This window comes from Falco biarmicus, chromosome Z, assembly GCF_023638135.1.
Source record: "Falco biarmicus isolate bFalBia1 chromosome Z, bFalBia1.pri, whole genome shotgun sequence".
Lineage (NCBI taxonomy): Eukaryota > Metazoa > Chordata > Aves > Falconiformes > Falconidae > Falco > Falco biarmicus.
In genome coordinates this window covers 74,937,940-74,958,302 of record NC_079311.1, presented here as the reverse complement: position 1 = coordinate 74,958,302, position 20,363 = coordinate 74,937,940, and the positions used below count along the sequence as shown (strand labels likewise).

Sequence of the window (20,363 nt, the reverse complement as noted above, 5' to 3'; positions counted from 1 at the left end):
TATTTTGCAGACATTTTTTCTGCTGGGTTTGTTTTGTACTCTTCCATCCACCTTAAAGCACTGATATAATCTTACTCAGTTGGGAAGGAACTGAAAGATCACCAAGGACAAATTTTACTTTGGATTAAAAAAATGGAAATTGAATTGGAGGTGTGGGAAGCACCAGTGAAAGAAAAAGTTGTTCCTTGACACTGCATTCCATTTGCTTGGAATTTCAGCAGCTAAATTCAGGGTTTTTAAAGGATCTGACAGGAAAAATAGACTTTTGCTTTATTGTTCAGCCTCATGGTAAATGCCTGTGTAGGACACATACCATTGAATAACTTGCCAGAGGGGCTTTAATTTGGTTGTCCTTTTTAGACGGGCTTTTGGTGGCAGAGAGAGTGAATAATGGCTGATCCTTATTTTCTTTTGTTTCCAGCATGTTAATGGTGCACTCCGTTGCCTTATAGTGTGTGTATTTCACTTTAAGCTTGCAAAGATAATCTTGCATCCTGCGCAGCCGAACACGGCTGTACACCACTATTGTATTTTTGATACCTTTCCTCACTGTAACTCTGCACTCTCCTTTTATGAAGGGTTAGCAAGCAGAAGCGTTTCTGCAAGGGAGAGGGACTCACTGGAAAGGAGCTTTTTCCTTTGCAAAGGTTATCATTAGTGTTGACTACTAAAAAGCTAATGTACCTGTGTGTTAAATGTAGTAATTTTCCCCTGTAAGAAGTAGTATAATTGTTTATAAGCAAAGCTTCTCTCCCAGTTCTGATTTTCCTACTGAGTGCTTTTTATTAGTTTCTCTTAACTTAAACCAATACTTGAAAAAAAACAAAACAAAAAAGACACTAAAAGAAAAAAATCCCGAACCCTAGAGTACTGGTCAAGGATGCTGAGAAAGACAGATAGTATTACAGTTTAAAGGTTGAAAAGTTTCCAGGAAAGAGCTCCTTTCCATAAAAAATGTTTTGGCATATTTTTCCCCAACATTTAAATGTTTGTTTTAGCAGCAGCAAAGAACCTGAAATTTTGGGTGTTGGGATGTGGGGTTTTTTGTTTGTTTTAATAAACACCTCTTAATCTGCTTACTAGGAATGACTAGAGAGAAATAAACTCCTATGATGGGAAGTGGGGAAGGAGGGTGTGGAGGTGATCGGTGGAATTCCTTGGTGCATACTTGAGAGAACCAGAGGTTATAACCAGCTGGCAGATGAAAATCCAGAGCAGAAATAGTGTTTTTTGTCATTCTTTAAACACAAAATGGGCTTCAGTGTCCCAGCAAGGCGACTTGAGAAAGCTTTGCCCTTAACTGCTTTTGTTTCTTAGCCTTTGAAGATGCTGACAGTGCTGTGGATGACCGAGACAGTGACTATCGCAGTGAGACAAGTAACAGCATTCCTCCTCCGTACCACACGACTGTGCAGCCCAATGCCTCCGTGCACCAGTTCACTGTACCATCACGCCTGCAGCAGCAAGGGGTCTTGCGGGAATCCTGTGTTGACTCCCTACACAATTATGATCTGGATTATCGGGAGCATGTGGCTATCAGGTGGGTGCTGTCTTCTGGGTAGCTCTTCTTTTCCCATTGATTATCCATAGCAGACCCTGGTGGTGCCATGCTAGCACAGGAGGACAGCTCAAGGGCTCCACAAGGCTCCTGATAGGAAGGCGTTGCATGTTTTGTTAACACTGGGACTCTGCTGTGAATCCAAAAAAACCTGTAAGGCTATGTGTTACGCTAGATCTGGCAGTTTAGTGAATTACCTTTTAAAGATATGCTCCACTCTGCGGTCATTTCTTCTTGGTTCTAAGTTCACCTTACCTTTTGAAGGCCAGAGCACCACATAAGTGGTTGTTTTGGCACCATTGCATGGGTGTGCTTCCCAAGCCCATGGTCTAGCAAAGTTACCCTATTAGGAGTTTCTTTCTTGGGGTAGATTTATTTTCCATTCTGGATTAGCCCCTGTTCTGTTATGTCTGCCAAAACAGCATATTCAAGAAGAAAGACTATAACCAATTAGGTTGGGTTTTTTTCTGTTATCAGGTAGCACTGTTGAATATTGTGTCTTCTATTTGGATTTCCTTTGAGCTGTAGGAAAACCTACTTTACTTGCTCTAAATTAGCTTTTTGACCATAAATTAGTAGATTCACAACTGCTTTTATCTTCTCTAAGTATTAAGCATTACAGCATTAACTTACCAGGATCAATGGCTGTGAACTAGAGCTGGTTGGGCTGAGAACTGTAGAAACTTTACAAAACCCTGCTGTTTCAGGTAAAGGATGAATTATGTGTCAGGGGAAAGCACAAGAAATTGGAGAGTGCTGAAGAGTGGGTGTGTAGAACAGGCTGTGCGGCTGCTTCTGCCTTTGGTGTGGAAGGAAGAGGCAGTTGCTTAAACACTGTCACAGAAGTGCAGGGTTTTATATATATTATGGCTGATTTGTTCTACCTGATCCACCTTGCTAAGAATGTTCCTGTTTTCTGAAGCCTGAACCTGAATTCAGTTGTCCTCATGGGGGTATGACTGAGGCTAAATTTTACTCTTTTTGCCTTATATTCTTTAATGGCAAAAGATGATCTTTAGTGGTAACATTTAATGTTGTTACTGTTGCTGAGATTTTAATCATTAGAGGCAAATGTGAGAACAAAATGCATTTACTGCAGTGTGATATGTCATTCTCAGTGCTCTTTTCCTAGTCCATTAGTATCTTAAATGAGCAAGTTATTTTCTTTCCCATGCTATTCCGTGCTGCTGGTTTGCAGTGTGCAATTGCTGAAGATCTTACTGAGAGTCTGGGAAGATGAGCTGAAGCTTTTTCTTTATGGAAGAGCCAAGCTGAACGGTGGTACTGGGTGCCCAGCCTGGGGAAGCCAGTGGTGGCTGGGTGTTTTTGCAGTTACGTGACTTGAGGGTGGTATTGACAATATAAGCAATCTTTCATGGCTCATCTTGCTGGGAGGCAGGGGGTCTGTGAACTTTTAACTGTATCTAATGGATAACTGTGTTTGTAAGACCTTCCAAAGAAGCACTTCTGGTATGGATTGTTAAAGAATACCAAGATGGTATTATGTATTTTTTTTTTCTGATTTCTTGAAGGTACAGATATGAAAGGGTCTGGACTGATAAAGTTTGCTTAAAAACCATGAGCGTTGTAGTCTGCTCTGGTCTAAAATTACTTTCACACCAGGAAGGCAAATGCTAGATGATGTTTGATTCCCTCTGAGCATTCCTATTCCCATGTGCATTTTCACATGCCCAGCAAGATTTTTTGCTACATACTTAATCTTAAAACTTAGGAAATGCAAATAAGCTTTCCAAAAAAGCTATGTGAGATTCTCTTTCTTGTCAGAAGGGTATTTCTAAGGAGAGCTGGCTGAAAAGAAGCACATGGGTAGATACCAAAATAAATATTTTCAAAATCCAGTTGTAGCTGAGTATTGCAAAACCAAATGGTGTTTGACTTTTGCTCCTCACAGCTCTAAGTGCTGTGGACCAGGCAGCCGCCTGATTAAATCAATGCTCCTGGAAAACTGCAGCTGGTGATTGCTGGGGAAATGACAGCCTGTAGAAGGCTGTCCTGTACAGGCACAGAGGAACCAGACAAGGTTCTGCTAGAACCTATCTTGAATTTGGCAAAAAGTTGTCTGTGCCAAAACACTCCTATTGAAACTGGCTGTACTTACACCTGGGCTTTTTTCACATTTGAATTTGACTGGAAAAGTTCTGGTCTTCCTCATCAGTTTTACATGTGATTGTGATACTTTGATAGAAGCACATGAATTTTATTCCCCCCTCTCCTAAGGATAACAAGCATTGTTCTTGCTTATCTTCGGAGTGTGTTTTGCTGCCAAGAGCCAGTTTGGCTTCAGAATAGCAGACATCTTCCCCTCAGATGTGTTTTTTAGGCACTAACCTTTCTTTGCAAAGTTCATTTTGTATAACCATGTGTCCTCCATGTCTCCCTTGCTCTCTTGCTCTATTTACTTCCAAGGCGATGCGATAGCATAGATTCCATTGTGAGTGGCCAAAATGACCTTGAGTCCGCATCTGAGTCTAGTCAAATGACAAGCTGCCAGTGCTTGCTAGAGAGCAGGTGCTCTCTAGATCTGTATGATAGGTGGGTTAACCTCTTTGCAGACTGTGTGCCCGTCTCCTTGCTGTGGCTGCTGTGAAGTGGTCTTGTGATACCTTTCAGCTGTTTGTTACAAAACTCACTGTTTGCCTTGGCTCTGTTTCAGGTCTGTAGTAGTTTAATTCTGGGCTGATGTTGTCATCTTCTGCTTTCAGGCGTTGGACTTGTCATTGCTTTACTTCTAGTGAAATGCTTTGTAGAATAGCAGGGGAAACTCTTATGGGAGGAGGAGCACAATTAGAAAGAACAGTAATTTCCTTTATGCCTAGATTGTTGGTGCAGCATTTACAGCTAATAGCTCTTCAGGCATTCACCCATTGCGTTCAGCTGAGATTTGGAAGAACTTGATCCAGTAACTATGGTGGCCCTGGGAGTCTTTTAAATTTCATTAGCCTTTCTAAGAAACTTATTTCAACTACTGGCTTAAAATTGCAAGCAAGAAGTGTTGTAAGTGTTCTAAACTGTGTACAACAAGGCATATTTAAAGTAATGAGTATCTTTCCAGTTAGTGTAAGTTAGCTAATACTGGTGGAAATAAAGCACTAAACCAGCAGTAGTGAAAATGCAGTGAACTCTTTCTCTTCCAGGGCTACCCTATCAGTATCCTATCTTGGAGTGCCCTGTGCAACTCTCAAGGTGAAGACTCTTGCATGAGCAGTATCCATACAATGCCCGTGTGCCCTTTGCCCTTTCCTTTGTCTTGCCCTGCTCTTATGGGGTCAGGGCATGTGTGCCTTCGTGCTCCTTAGTTCTCAACAATGAATGAATGATGTGAGACAAAGCTGCAGTGCGTCTTTCAGATGAGCGTTTTGATTTTTTTATAGGCAGTTTCTACCTGTTTGTTTTTATGGATGCTGGCAGTAACTCTTGTGAGATTTAGATAAAAGAGGAAGCTTTCTTGCCGTGCTAGCCTTTGCATCGTCGAACAATTGAGATAATCCTAACCAAGGGCTAGAAACTAATCTCAAAACCCCAGGGATCATTTACTTGGGTTTCTAGGGAGCTTCAGATTGGTAGCAAAACACTAGCTGCTTTAATCCATTCTACCACAATGACAAGTATAGATTGCTGGATCTCTTTAGGTGCGTTATAAATGGGAAGCACAGATCCTGGGGAGCACCTGGTGCTTTACAATAGACTAATATCCATCGCCAATGTTTTGTTTTGCCTTCTGATCCAGTAACAGGTCTGAGAATCTTAATTTTGTGTTGGTGGCACCCCCTGAGGGCATCAGCTGAAGGGCAAACCCTCCCAGCAAAGAGGAGTGGTGGAGCAGCTGGAACTCCTCATCTTGTTGGTGTGCACAGTTTGCATTTTGTCCCTGGTCCCCACTGGAGTCCAGTGACTCCTGAGTCTTTGCATGCAGTCTCTGCTCTGTAGCCACCCTTGGGAGAAACACAGTGCCTGTGTGCTTGATGAATACTGCTAAAACAAAGTCCGCAGCCTAGAGTGACGGAAATGCATGCATAGCATAGTGGAATGGTGCGCGTGGGCAATGTATCTCAAAGTAGTCCTGTTACTTTTTTAGGCATGCTGATAAAAGTCACTTATTACAGTAACAGCAGAGTACTGGTACAGCCAAGGCTGTGTGCCCTTACTTGATCACTGTTCTCTGTCAAACAGGCATTTCTAAATTTTGTGCAGCTGTAGCCAGTGGAATATCATAACCCATGCTACTTTTTCTGACTATCTGATTGAATTGTAACAGTGGTAGATTGACAGGTTTTCAGTTTTGTTATCTCTAGATGTTTCTGGTTTTACTTTTCCTTTATTTAATGCATGTTTTTTATTACTATTTTTCTGTCCTTTTTGAGTTTCTTTTAAAAAATGTTCCTTTTTTTTTTTTTTTGCTGCCTCTCTTCCTTTTTCTCCTACCCCTTTTATTTCTCACCTTAGACAAGGATCTCTAGCTAGAAATGAAAGAGTCAGGATCATTCCATTTAACTCAGAAGATGGAGAAGAAGAACAGGAGAGTAACTATGAAGAGCTAGGAAAACTGCTGATAGAGGAGTTCTTAGAAAAGAGTCATAAAAATAGAAGGTGGCAGGAAACAAACATCAAAAAGATGCAAACTCTGTCAAAAAGAGAAAATTTCAATCACTGTGAAAGATCAAGGTGCTACCAAAACGTGTGTCTGGAATCAGGGTCTGTAGATGTCCCTAGGTATCCTCAGGAATACGATACAATAGATAGGAGAAGGAAAAAGAAGCTGAGATACAACTTTGATGAGAGTGAACAAGTAAGCCTGCAAAGTAATGAAGGTCTGCAGTTTCCTGGGGAGAAAACTATCTATTTTAATGGTGTGGCAACTAGTTCTGAACCTAATGATGATTTCCCAATATACGATAGAACTGGAAAATACACCAGTAGCTCTGAAAGTAAGAAACGGTTGCCTGCTTATCCCATCTTGCGTCCGTACAAAAATGGCTTAATGGTTAAAAGTGGCAAGTTGCCTAACAAGCAGGGAGTGAACCGTGAGGGCTTACTTCACCTCAGCAACAGTGAAGACATGAAACTCACAGGGGTGATGGATAACACTTTTGTGCCAGTGGGTGCTGTTGAGGAATTTGACAGCAGTGCTTCTGATGAGTTCCAGTACTCGCCTGTTTCAGATGATGAAATGGAGGAACTGGCTACACTTTCACAAACGTGGTGTGATTCTGACATCAGCCATTTGAGAAACCTCACTGTTAACTACCCTGCAAATTTGGGCTCCCAGTTAAAGGCTAACTGTGATAAAAAACACAAGAGTAAAGGGAGCAACAAGCATGGTCATCCTGTGCAGGACTTAATGCTGTCTCCTGTTGAAGAACCCAGCGAGGAGTACATAGACACGATGGATGAACTTCAGTGTCTGGTAGAATCAGTTTCAGAGTACTTGGCTGAAAAGGAGGAAGAAATCAGCAAATTCAGTACATTGCCAGAGACCAGAAAAAATGGTGAGAGCATGTCACTGAAGCAGGATAATACTGATAATTCAGTAGAAGTTAGGAAGTCTGAACCGACCAAACATCCTGCTGTGGAGGAGAGCACCAAGGGCAAATCTGAATCTCTCCCAGACTTGTCAGGTGTGAAGAATACAATGAATTCTCTGTTCAGCTCTTTCACTGAAAAGGTGGGGTCAAGCACAAAGCAGCTTACAGCTTCTGTTGAAAAGCTTGTTTCTTCCACTCCAGAGAAGACAGAAACCAGAAACTCATCAGAAAGTGGAATCGCAAGTGTATTTTCTAGTAAGCCCAAAAGCGAGAGTTCATCTTCTGGAGTGACAGCAGATAATAAAGCTGACACCAAGTTCTCCATTCACTCTTTGCTACCACCCCAAGTGAGTGGTGATAAAAAAGCCCAGAACATAAACTCCAGCAATCCAGAAACCACTGAGTCGGACAGTAAAGCTTCTGTGCCACATCATCTCCATCAGTCACAAGGAACTACTGCTGGCAGCCAGCAGAACCAACATTTAGTTATAAATTCTGTTCTAGGCTTGTTTAATCCTTTAAAGATCTTCTCTGAGAAGGAAGTGCCAAAACAAGAAGTCATGAAAGAGGAGCACACCAAGGAGGACAGCCATGCTGTGCAAGTTGATGGGGCAAACAGAAGTGAGAAACCATCTGGACAGACGGCAGCCAGGACCAGCAGCATTGTTCCAGAGACAGGGATGGGTGAGACTAGAAGTGAGGCAGAGGTAAACGCAAATAGCACTTCTGTGTCTTCAATCTTTGGCAGGCTTACAAACTCCGTCAGTTCCTTCAGCCTGAAAGCCAATTTGGATGGTCTCTTGGCTCCCAAGCAGCAGGAGGTGCCACAGAAGCAGTCAGATTTGCATCATGTTACAAGTCAGCCAGATGCCGCTGTGAAGGAGGGTGCACCCGCTGCCAGGAAGCAGCCTCCTGCAAATTCCTTAGGGGATCAGCATACTGCAGGTCATGGACAGGGAAATACCCAAAACAGAGGTAATGTGGAACTTAACCCACAGCCTCAAGATCAGGGTACAGCATCTGAAAGCTTTTTCAGTCCACTCAAAAAGTCTTTGAGTCAGTTGTTGCTTCCTTCTGCTGAACAAGGGCAGAAAGAAAGTACATCCAGGCTTATTAAAGGCCATAAGTCTGAGGAGGATATAAGACAAAACAGTTCATCAAATGAAGAACACACGTTTCCTTTCACTGGGAAACTTCCTTTTTTCAGTGGGTTGGGTTTTTCAGAAAAGCAGGAACATACACATGAGAAAGGAGGCTTTTTTCCTTCATTATTTAAGTTTTCTTCTGCAGAAAATGTAGCACCTTCACAGGACCAAAGAAGTCATCAGAGTTCTAGTGGCATTTCTTTGCTGGAAGACAAAAACAGTAATACAGAAAATACCATTTCGTTAAAATCTAGCTCGGTTCCAAATTTAGCAGACCATAAGGGGGAACTTGTACAAACAAAAAACGCGACTAAAGAAAACTCATCTAGTGCCCAAGTAAATAGAATAAAACACCAGGAGAGTGCCTGTGCTGTCTTTAAGGCTGCAGGAGAGCAGCAGAGTACTAAGAATACTCAGGAAGAACCCAGAAATGTAAAAGGAGGGTTGACAAGAGAAGGACTAAATGTACCAGACTTAAATGACAGCTTAGTTGAATCCACCTCTTCAGCCAGAGCTCCAGAAGCTGCAAGTGCAGACGATATGCAGAAGAAGCACACAACAGGTTTTCTTTCCGGGCTTCTCCACATTTCTTCCAATGAAAACACAGCCAATAATCAAGATTTGATGGCTAAAAGTGAGAGTAATGGCCAGAAAAGCACTTCTCCTGGATTATTATCTGGCTTATTTAAATTTGCTTCAAGTGAAAACTTGTCTGAGTGTAAGCAAGAGAAGGTGAAAACAAACTCTCTAGGCTTCATGAAGCTTTTTGATAGAGGTGAGGAATCTAGCTCAGAGACAAAACCCAGCAACTCGGAGGTGGCTTCTGACACTCAGAGCAGCACTGGAGAAAAGCAGGAAGCTTCCAGCTTCATAAAAAATCTCTTGCCTAAACCAAAGGAGAAACTGGATAATGTGAAAACGATGGCATCTTCCAAAACTACTGACAGTCTGTCCAGTGCAAGAACAGATAAAACAGCTGAGCTGCATGTTCCCCGCTGCGGGCATCCTGTGTCCCCTGGTGCTATAAACCTTCAAGACAAGGTACAGGATTTATCTGGAAAACCTCTAAATAGTAGGCGTATCCCTTATCAGGATGCAGAATGTAGAGTTTTACCAACTCTTTTAAACAAAGGATCAAATGAATTTCTCAATTTGACTAATAAAAGCTCCAATCTTACGGAGCAGTACTCAGCTTATCAAGAAACAAGAAGCCATTCTAGCTTTGAATGGGAATATGAAGTGAGGGAGCTGGCTGACACTAATGAAATAGCAGTACCAGTTTACTATGTGTTAAACCAGAACTCTGTTCCACCCCCTCAGTTCTTGGACTGGCCTGAAAATGATACGGTAGTGAATCTTTGTAAAAAGGATGGAAATGCAAATGTGATGGATTGGCAGACTAATGCCGATTTTGATAGACAGAGTTTAGACTTAAGTGTGATGTCATATGAGTCATTTGACCAGTTAATGTTTCAAGATGTTTGTTCAGAAGATGATGCGTGGGCTGCTAATTCTCTCAATGAAAGTTATAGTAACTTTCCACCATCTGAAAGAGATGGCAGTTACTCATTAGAAGAGTTGCCCATGGATTTAAGCTACTCCTCTGGCTGTGATGGAACTATGTGGACTCTAATTGACCAAGAGACTCTAAGTATGGATGAGAGCTTTATGTACTCGTCTTATAGCCAGGAGTATCAGGAGTGGCTAATGATGCTTGAGCATGGTGTGTGGTGGCCGTCAGAAGATGGTGATTGTGGATACTACATGTACAGTGATAGCCAGTATGTATATTCGCTGCTCACTGATCCCACTGGACAGTATGTCTACATGTGTGCTCCAGAAACGTATTCCTACCCGGACTGCTGGGATTATCATTTGCAGATGGATTCCATTCCAAGAGCTGTGCTAGAAGACAGCACAATTGCTGTTTGTGGTTTTAAAGTCCCTCTTGGCAGCGAAGATGAGCTCTTTTGGTTTTGTGAAGAAGAGTCTTTAGATAATTATACAACAAATAAACCCCTGGATTTGTCAGTAGCTTTGCAGAGGAGTGATCAGCTAATGAACATGAATTTGGAGACTTTTTCACAAATGTTTGAAGAGTCTATTTATTATCAGAGAGAGCAGCCGTTAGACTTCTCGGGTTATAAGCTTCAAAAACTCAAAGTAGATTTTAGACCTGAGAAGGAAACTGTGAATTATTCAGAGGAGTCTCCGCTAACCCTTGATCTCAGAACACATTCCAGAGCAGCTTTCAATAAACCGCTGAGTAAGGAAGTCCACACCAAGGAAGCGGATAAGGCCGTCCCCGTGACAACTACTGGGAGTGGGTCATCAGGATTCTTTCATTTCCATCTGTTTCAATCTGCTCCTAAAGCTGAGGAAACTGTGGCATCGACTGAGAGAGTAACAGAAGTAAAAAAGACTGAGGAAGATAAGAAAACACCAGTGAACAAAGTTAGCTCTTTATTTTCTGCTTTGGGTGGACTAATTGGAAAGCCTGCGCATCCTGACCCTGCATCAGAAGATTCTGCCTTGAAGAGAACAGACACACAATCAAAGTCATCTGAAAATAAAACCGATGTTTTATCACTTGCACCAAATAGAAAATTAGATGAGGCAGAAGCAGGGCAGAAGTTGCCTGTTACATCAGAATCGAGAAGAAATACTTCCTCAGAACTTAATTTGGAGGCTGCTAGAAACGAAAAACCAGAATTAAATCAGAATGAAAACATCCCTGTTAAAAAAACAGGATTAAGAAAGTCTCCTTCTCAGCTGAGCCAGACTGCTCCAGACCACAGGCCCGTACGAGAAGAGAGACCTGTTAAAGCAACACCAGCTTCCAGGCATCCTGAAGGGCGTGCAAGTGTTAACAAACCGAGTCAGCCACAGCCAAATGAGAGCCACCCAGCCACTGAGCCTGAGGAGACGTTATTCAAAAGTGCTCTGAAGTTGTTCAGTCTTGGAGAAGATTCTCCTGCAAGCTCAGCTGCCAGCAAAACCCAAGCTTCTGGGTTTTTTGATTTCTTTAAAACGCAAGTAAGCAAAGGACCACAGCTGCCACCTGATTTGGAAAAAAGTCGAAGCAATAAGCCCGAAAAGGTGATACAGCCAGAACAGAAGGAAACCTCCAGCATCTCATCATTATTTGGATCCCTTGGAGATCTCTTCAAAGTGGAGGCTGTGTCTTCTCCACCAGTCTCGAGTACTGTGACTCTGGCAAAAACCAATAGCAGAACTGTGGCTGAGTTGAGACAACAAACTGGGAAGTCTGGGGGTCTTCAGAGTGCCAGTATGCCATGTCTGTCGTCCACCCCTAAGGCAGGGGTGAGAACAGAAGGCACAGACAGGCAGGTCTCTCCTGGCCCTGGGGTGCAAACAGAACCACAAAGAACAAAACCTGAGGAGGAGTCTCCTAAGAGTAAAAAAGTGCCTCCTGGAGATGCTTCACAGAAGCCGAAGGGTGTAGATCCCAGAATAAGCCATTTGGGTCAGTCAGCTGTGCAGCAAAGCAGCGTGCCCAGGGTTATACCAAAGCAACGTGGAGAAGATCGTCCAGGAGGCACAGCTAGTCAGGCAAAACCAAAGCCAGATCAGGCACCTCAAGAGTCAGGTTTCAGTTTGCCATTCAGCTTTCCTGATATCACTGCTTCAAAATCACAGACAGCACAGACAGCTAGCAGAAGCATATTCTCCTTCTTCACTGGATCAGACGAACCAAAGCCTTCAGCACCTGCTCCTGCTAGTGGGAAGCAGCAAGAAACAGAGGGGCTGTTTCGTCTGCCCTCCTTCTTCTCCAGCAGCCCAACTGCTGAGAAGAGCATACCTCAAAGAAGCACTAGCTTTAGCTTCTTTAATTTGACATCCTTTTTGGATGAAAAGCCACAAACTGCTCCAGGACAGGAGAATAATACAAAACCAGCTAAACCAGTGAACTCTAAGCCACATGTGAAACAAAATATCTCTGTTGACTCTGTTGTCAAAATTAGCAGTCCTGCCAGGCAACAAGATGCAGACGATAAAAAAGAAGTTGATATTATTGCAGCGGTGACTGGCAAACAAATGTCTAGTAATGTCATGATTCCAGAAGATAAATCAGAAATGCCGGCAGTGGAAAATGTAGAAAGTGTTGCTGAGGTGGCTGAAGAGGGTGACTTAAAGAAGCTTCCACAGACTGATGATGCTGCAGGAACCGATTCGGCTGCTTCTCGTCCATGCCTTCAGACTCCAAGCGTGCAGGAGGGTTCTCAGGACCAGCAGACTATTTCCTTAGGGGCGGAAGAAGATGCTTCGGGTAGCACAGGGAAAGCAGACACTGATGCATTTCCTATTGATAAAGAAAAGCCTGATACTTCAGAAGAACAAGCTTCTGAAAAGAAAGATTATAGCATGGCCTTAGGTGAAAAAATGGATTCCCAGAGTTTAAATGATGTAAATAGTATGAGTGACATAAAAAATGAAGTGGTCTCTGAAGAAGTACATGTACAGCGTGAGTTGCCAGAACATAAATTACCTGAACAAGCTCTTGGTGACATGTTACAACAGGCACAAGAGCTACACTCTCCTAAAATGCCAGAGATACCTAATTTACAAAATAAACCTAGGGAATCTGAGAGTGATAAATCTGTACTAGATTCTTCAGTTGAAATGTTTTCAAGTTTCATGACAAAAATGAAACCACCTAAAACATTATCTGGTTTCTTTTCCCAACCTCAAGCTACTGCACCTCCTCCTGCACAGAAGAAAAGCTCCTCTTTCTTTGGTTTCTCATCCCTCCCAAGTGGCCCAGCACCAGCTTTCACAAATGATCTCTTTGGCATCTTCAAAGGTCCAAAAGAATCTCCAAAAGAGATGCCTCCAAAATCCACCCCTAAACCTCAAAGCAGTAGTGGGAAAGATGTCACTGGGTCTGTTTCAGCAAAAGACTCTAGGGAGACAGAAAATACAGCTGCAGTCAGAGAGTCCAAAAGAGATGTCACGAGTTCCCTGAAGGAGGGTATATTACCTGTTTCAGCAGAAGAGGACTCCACAAGAGAGTCTCCTATGAAAACAGAAACTAAGGAAGATAGGAAATTGGAAACCTGCAAAGAGGAACCTTTGAGCGTCGCTCCAGAAACAGCAGTCTCCGGTGAAAATCAGGCCCTCAAGGTTCTGCAACCGGATAATGATGCTCAGCCCTCTGAGGTGGCAGATTCTAAGCCATGCCAGTCTGATTTCAGTAATGCAGTTGATACAGTGCAGGCTGAGGCCACTGACCAGACTGATGTAAATCCATGCCAACTGGATATGGGATCTTCACAGGCAACAGGGGAACAGGCTGCTCCTACAGACAAGGCAGCTGTTGAAGTCATTCAGACTGGCTCTGCTGATGGGCTTGAACTGGAAGTGGAAGCCCCAGCTAATGGGGTAGACACAAACCTTTCCCAGCTGGATGAGGGTGCTACACCTGAATTGGAGCCTGCTGTGACTGAGGATCAGGCCAGTGCTGGTATTGATCACCAGGACATGATTAGTAGTAGTGCTACAGAACCCACAGCTCCAGCTGATGATCCCAGTGTTCACGTGCTCCAGCTGAATGAGGAGAAGACAAGTGAGGTAGAACAGAAACCTGCTGAACAGGAGAAACATTTAGCAATTGATGAGGTGCCTGCAGAAGGCATTGCTTCCAAATGTGACTTGAAGAAACAGGGTAAACCTAATAACTTTCCTCCAGATGCAAGCAGTAGTAAACCAGTCTTTGAAATGCCAAACATGCCCAGTTTGCCAAAATTCAGCTTTATGTCATCTGCTGATAGTGGAAAGCCATTTGGGTCATTCTTCTCTCAGCAGCCACTTTCTGTTAATAAAGGGGCAGATCAGGGTTTCATGTCCAGCTTTAAGAAACTTTCTTCAACTCTTTTTGAAGGAGGTAGTGAAGAAAAGGTGAGTAAGCCAGAGAGTGCCCAGGGAGCAGTGTTTGGGAAAAAGGTAGATTTCTCCTTTCCCTGGCAAAAAGACAACAGGGAGACCTCTGCCAAAAGGGAACCACATGTACCACCACAGGCGCTGTCAAAACCAGATGACAAGGTGTTGGGAACAGTCAGTTCAGATGAAAACTCAAAATCTGCAGTCTCAGATCAAATGACTGATGCAAATACAGAAATAAACTTGCCTTCAAAGCAGCCTGACACTGTAGACAATGAACCTTCTGAAGAACCATCTGGTGCAAGCGCTGTTGATGATACATCCAACAAAGAGCTAGGAGAGAAGTTTGATGAAGAGTCAGAAGATCAGCAGAACGTGATTTCAGGTGAACTGCAGAAAGAAGACCAGGCAGAAGAGCACATACCAGATGGGCCTGAGTTGAAAGAAGCTGAGCTTGACTCTGCTCCTAATGAAGCAGTGCTTCAACCTAGCACACAGGTTGCAGATCTGACTAGTGTGGAACAACCGAATGAGAAAAGGCTAGTTACAAATGAGGCATCATAAATGGTTTCAAATTTTTGACCATTTATGATGCAATACAGCAGCAGTAGATATTGCCCTTGATGTCTGATGTTTGTAGCTCAGTCCCATCCCCTATTTGTCGTCAAGTCTTTGTAGTATTACTGATAGCTGTCATAGAGGATGTGGCAAACTGCAGTGACTAGTTACGTACAAGCCCTTAGACCATTTTCTAACCTTCTCCCATGCTTTTTTCTGTAAGTCTAATTGGATTTCCCATGATCTTATCCCGTGTCCCACTGAATGAGATGCTCTTAGTGCTTATTTCATGAGCCTTTCAGAAGTTTCATGATTTGTGTGTTAATTCTGCTGCGTACAATTAATTTTGCTTTATTGTTCAGTGATAATTATGTTGTGTTTGCTAAGAAAAAAAGCAACAGTAGGTAGAATGTATTGGGAGGAAGGAGCATTTTGTTTTCAAAGTGTAAGGTAAAGGTGTGTAATTTTACTACTGCTAAAAGATACTGCTTATCTATTATAGAACTAATAAGGTTCATTTCATATTATTAAAGATTTTAAAACATTTTCAGAGATATTAGTGAAGGTATTCTAATGCTTTTTCTTCCTAAAATCGGTGCAAAGATTATTTCATGCAGTCAGGAAAGCCACTTAAAGTATCAGTATTTCATGATTCTGTATTCAGTCCTGTATATCTGTTAAATTACAATTGCCCTCCAAAATCAAAACAGAGCCTCACTAAACTTGTAGCTCTGCATGATGTGAGTGAAATTTGTGCCTCTAAAACTTCTTATCTGGCTTCAAATTATCTGGTGTGCAAGTGAGAGAAACATTAGTGCTGCTTAATTCTTGTCCATAGTTTTCCTGACTGCATGAGAAATTTCCATCCAGTGTATTTTGTGCGAGTATTCTAGGAATTCAGTCCTGGAAGTGGTGCCTTGAGTCACAGAGATCACACCCCTGTGGTGTTTCTTTTTTATAGAAATTAAATTCTTGAAAAAGCTCTGTTGGTGTGAGACATGGCCTTCGAACAACTGCTGTACTTTCGTAAAAGGTTTTCAGTTCATAGTCTTGACAACCTTAATCTTGACTACAATGTATTTTATTGTAAACATGTAAGATATATATAAAAATAAAGTTAACTTTAAGTTAACTGTACTACTTAACAATACTCTGCTTAAATGGTTATGGTAAGCACTTAGCTGCAGTGAAACTGCAGAAGACAGAAACACTTCCACTCTGAATTGCTGTTTCCATTCTTATTCCTGTCTGGTTATTAGAATATCTTCACTGGGCAGTTTCTAGCTGATGTAAGGTGAAGAAGTAATCAGTTGGTGCAAGAAAGACCATTGGCATATCTGATCTATATACTGGTAGGCTGTGTGTAAAGTACTTCTAGTGCCTACCACAGTTTTGAGGTTCAGAAGTCTAGACCTAGTTCAGGGACTATAGTAGTTAAATATGACTTCATAACTTGTCTTTTCGGTATGTTTAGTGTCCCACTCAGTTCGTTAGACATGCAGATTGCTTTGCATTTCTCCAAGCCACTGTTTTTTCTGATGGACTTTCTTATTCTCTCATAGTCCTGCTGGCAGTAGTAGATACGGCTCCTCTTGTAACGTCAGCCAGGGAAGCTCTCACCTAAGTGAGCTGGACCATTCCCATGAAAGTGCCCATGGCTCCGAGCAAGAAGACGATCACCAGGAAAGAGGGTTGAATAATTCCTACCATGGTTTGAGCAGCTACCAGAAGGATGGTCAAGCATGGCTCAGAGAGCAAGAGGAGCCTTGCAGCAAAGGAGAGGAGGAGAAGATCTGTGAGGCAGAGGAGAAACATGCAGACCATTCTGCAGCTAAGTTACCTCTGGAACTTGAGAAGCCCAAGGATGTTGATGCAAGAGCCCAAGTGAGGTAGGTGAAGCTGTTAACTTTCTTTTCAACTAATCTCTTTGCTGCTTCCTGGGGCAAATTATGCACATTGTTCTTGCATCCTTCCGTAACAACCAACTCGATGTTGCTGATCTGTGAAACATCTTTATGTGCAGGGCCAGTTATTTATGAGACATTGCCTAAGCTTAAACTATGTTTGCTGTGTATGTGAAGAGGAGCACCTGCTGGTGCCTTGAAGCTCATTTGCTGTATTTTCTGTTTCTGGCTTGATGACTGTAGTCTGGCCCAAAGATAGCTGCTTCCATTTCTTGTTGTGAGCAACCAAGAACTACATGTAGTCATGGTTAGAGCTGCACTAGTTCCTTTCTTGTGTAGTAGGCTACCACAATTAGAGTTAGTGTTTATGTAGTTGTAGGCTGTAGAATTACAGTATGGATAGACATGCTGCTCTGACTCACTGTGGCAGGCTTTCTTGTCCTTGCACTTGGGCTTTCCAAGCTGTCAGCAGAATTGAAAACAGTCTTCAAAAGTATTTCAGCTAAGCTTGGGGGAGTAATGCCCTGGGCTTTGTACCGATTTTACAGGAATTTCAAATTTCGTTACTTAACTTTGGCAGTGACTTTTTTTCCTTGAAGTAATCAAGTCATTGCAGCCCCTAGTGTGGTTATGGTTATACTTCCATAAGTATGAGGGATTTTTTTCATCTGGTTCAGTTAGATCCACGGGAAGATGTCTGCCTGTCTGTACCCTTTGGAGGGTACAGCTGGTGTCACTGTGCTTACAGAAGAGAATTAACCACAGCAGTTCCTGTGTAGGCAACCCTTACACTAAAGATGAAAAAAGGAAAGCAAGACTAGAAAAAGCATTGAACTGATTTTAAACTCTGACTCGCTTTCTTCTTCTTATAGAGCAGCTGTAGTCTTGTCCCGGAATGGCTGGCCTGTATTTGTTCACAGGGAGGGTTATTCACACAGTCCATTTCAGGCTGCTTTAGGCATGTGACTGGGATGCTCCTGCATCACTGGCTCCCTTTCTGTCCACTTTCTGGCAATACTTCCCTGTCTGCATGGAGCATGCATGGAAGTGAGCTCTGAAATTGCTCCTTAGGGTTGCACCTGAGTAGACGGGTAGTATGAAGGTATGTTGCTCTCAGCTACATTTTTTTTTTTGTTTTTATATTGTCAGCAGTGTGGGGTGCTTTGCCAGCAGGGAAAGCTGTTTTGGTGATTTACAGCTCAGCAACATACGAAAGAAGGAATGCAACCAAAGGCCCAATGTATAGTGAGGCTAGGGAGTGTAAAATGTGAGATGGGGCACTGAGACGGAGCATTGCTGCCAGATATATGTGCCCTCCTGCAAAGCTGTATGGAAGTGCGGTGTGAAGAGGGTGCAGTCAGTAGGGAAGAACACAGCTGTGCCCTGTTGCCAGTGTTTCCACTGAAAAGGGGCTGTAAATTTGTACCTGTAGGAGGGAGCAGGAAGAGTCAGAGATTAGAAGGGACCTGCAACAGGTGTGGGGATGGAAAAATGTTCTATCTGCCTCTCTGCGTGTGCAGTTATGATACCAATGTATTTAACTGACTTGATCGGGTATTTCAGACTGCTTTCCTGATGGTGTGACCAAAATCGCCTTACTCCTGGGTCTGGATTGTGTCCTAGTTTGTATCTTTCAGCACATCTATCTCCAAGACAGTTCCTGTGTATAACGAACCCTCTGCTTTAGCCTCTCAGTTCCCACAGCAGGGCTATATTGACCGGAGCCCTTTGGTTACTTCTGAAGCTGTGATTGCACTGTGTAATGCTGAATCTTTAATGCTACAGATGAGTGTTTTTCATATAGTGGTTTTCTGTTTCTTGCCTTTAAGCTACCATGGTGACAATGAGCCACCACCATTTCCTCCAGCAAGAGTCCATTGGATTAGAGCCATTAGCAAAGTTCGACTGCAGCTTCAAGAGGTAGGATGGAGTATTGCTTCACTCCTTTTCTGTGTTACCTGGGTTTTAGATCTGTGGCTGAAGGTTTCATTTCTTCTTCCTTGTAAGACACCTCTTAGAGTTTTGATGTTTTACAGACAAAAATTTAATTAAGTGTATTGTATAGGACTGCAGCATGTCTTGATGGTCTTAGAGCTATCTAATTCAACCAAACATTTTGAACATTGTTGTGTGGAACTAGAGATGAATATCAGGTAAGATGCAAAAGCAGATAAATTAGCTCAGAATTTTTCAATAGTAATAATAATGTCTGGCATGTAATGATTTGTGTTAAACTGTTCAAAATGAAGACTTTTTCTCAAGGCAACTTGAGGATAGCTTCTTAGCTTAGTAGGAGTTATCTGTATTATTTGTCGTGTGAAAATGTTCCTTGGGAAACTTTACATCAAATATTTTTACATATACTAATTGAAAGTGGGTGTATAAGTAGTCTTGGTATTTCCATCTCATGAAAGTAAGATTTAAAAATAAATAATCTTGATTTGGGAAGTCAAAAGGAAAAGGTTATGACATTTTCTTCAACAGTGTAAACACTCTTGTTTTAGAAAACAGCGATTAAGACCCAAAAAGTTTTTTTTTTTTTAAAAAAAAGTCTTACGCTTTCATCCATCTGTATGCCCACAGAAAGATAACATATGGTGTTCATATTCTATAGATGATAAACTATTGCCTACTACACAAAGTGCAGTGTTAATGTATTTCATTTGGAAACACTACTTTCTTCTAGAGCTCTCTCATTTCGTTTTTGTAAGAAGTTATTCTTACAGTATCTATCAGTAGCAGGACTTTTCTTTCTGTTCTGGATTTGTGGCAGATTTTTGGGAGAACAACTATTAATCTTTTTTTGTGTCTGGGGAGGCATCTGAAATGCCATAGCAGAGATAGTTTTTCCTTTAGTTTATCTGGATTATAAATTCTTTCCAACCTAACAATTAATGTGTGATTACTTCTGAGAGGAAGGCATTTGGGTCAGAACTGTCAGCATGACATAGAAATTGAAATTTAAGAACATCTTTCGTATATAAGAAGAAAAGGAACTGCTGTGATTTTGTAGAGCATGCAAGCAAAACAGTTTTTTTCTGTGCCTTATGGAAAACAAGTGCACAAACATACTAGAAGAGACAAGAAGTTCAGTGATGCCTATCCCTGGATCTCTCTCTCTTATTTTTCTGACAGAGTACGAGGTCCATGAGGTGGTTCAGCATCAATCTTTGTGCTTCTGCTGAGTTGGAAGGAAGACATGCTTTGAGATGACTGTTACAGAAACACTAGTGTAGTTGTGATAGCAATATGTCATGATTTGCTTTGCCTTGATGACTTTCACAGTTATTCATCGACAATTCCCTTAAAACCAAAAACATCAGATGGAGTTTTCCAGCAGGCAGCTCCAGGGCTCAACTGTCTTTACTGCCCAAAAGCTTTTCCTGACCTCTGCTCTAGATCTCACTTGTGCTGTATAAATCTATTTCTTATGATTAGGACAAGTAGTAAAGAAGCAGAATGGATTCCCTTCCTCTCTGGAATAGTGAAGGGCTGCTGCAAAGAGAGCACGAAGCCCTACTCACTTTTCTCGTGTTTACTAAATGATGCTTTGTCTTTTAGCCTTTTCTTGTCAGGATTTTTTTTTTTAGGCACTCTTTAATCAGCCTGTCTTTTGGGGTTTTTGGTTGGGGGTTTTTTTCCCCTCTCCTTTCTTTGTATTTCCTGAAGTGCAGTGTCCAAAGCTGAATGTGGAAACCTCGCTGAGAGCCTGCTCACATGCTCTGCAGAGCAATGAAGACTGTTTCCAGACTGT

General features: G+C 42.2%; 1 protein-coding gene across 12 annotated transcripts in view; it reads left to right on the top strand.

The window, feature by feature from the left end:
* UNC13B (unc-13 homolog B) overlaps positions 1 to 20,363 on the top strand; it is a 214,319-nt gene that overhangs the window by 64,791 nt on the left and 129,165 nt on the right. For 10 of the 12 annotated variants that reach the window (XM_056325055.1, XM_056325056.1, XM_056325058.1 and 7 more), the window contains 4 exons: positions 1,318 to 1,540; positions 6,023 to 14,686; positions 16,268 to 16,594; positions 18,439 to 18,529. In XM_056325055.1, the coding sequence (XP_056181030.1) occupies positions 1,318 to 1,540; positions 6,023 to 14,686; positions 16,268 to 16,594; positions 18,439 to 18,529 (9,305 nt within the window). The remainder of the gene's footprint in view (positions 1 to 1,317; positions 1,541 to 6,022; positions 14,687 to 16,267; positions 16,595 to 18,438; positions 18,530 to 20,363) is intronic. The other 2 variants (XM_056325065.1, XM_056325062.1) reach the window with 1 other exon arrangement.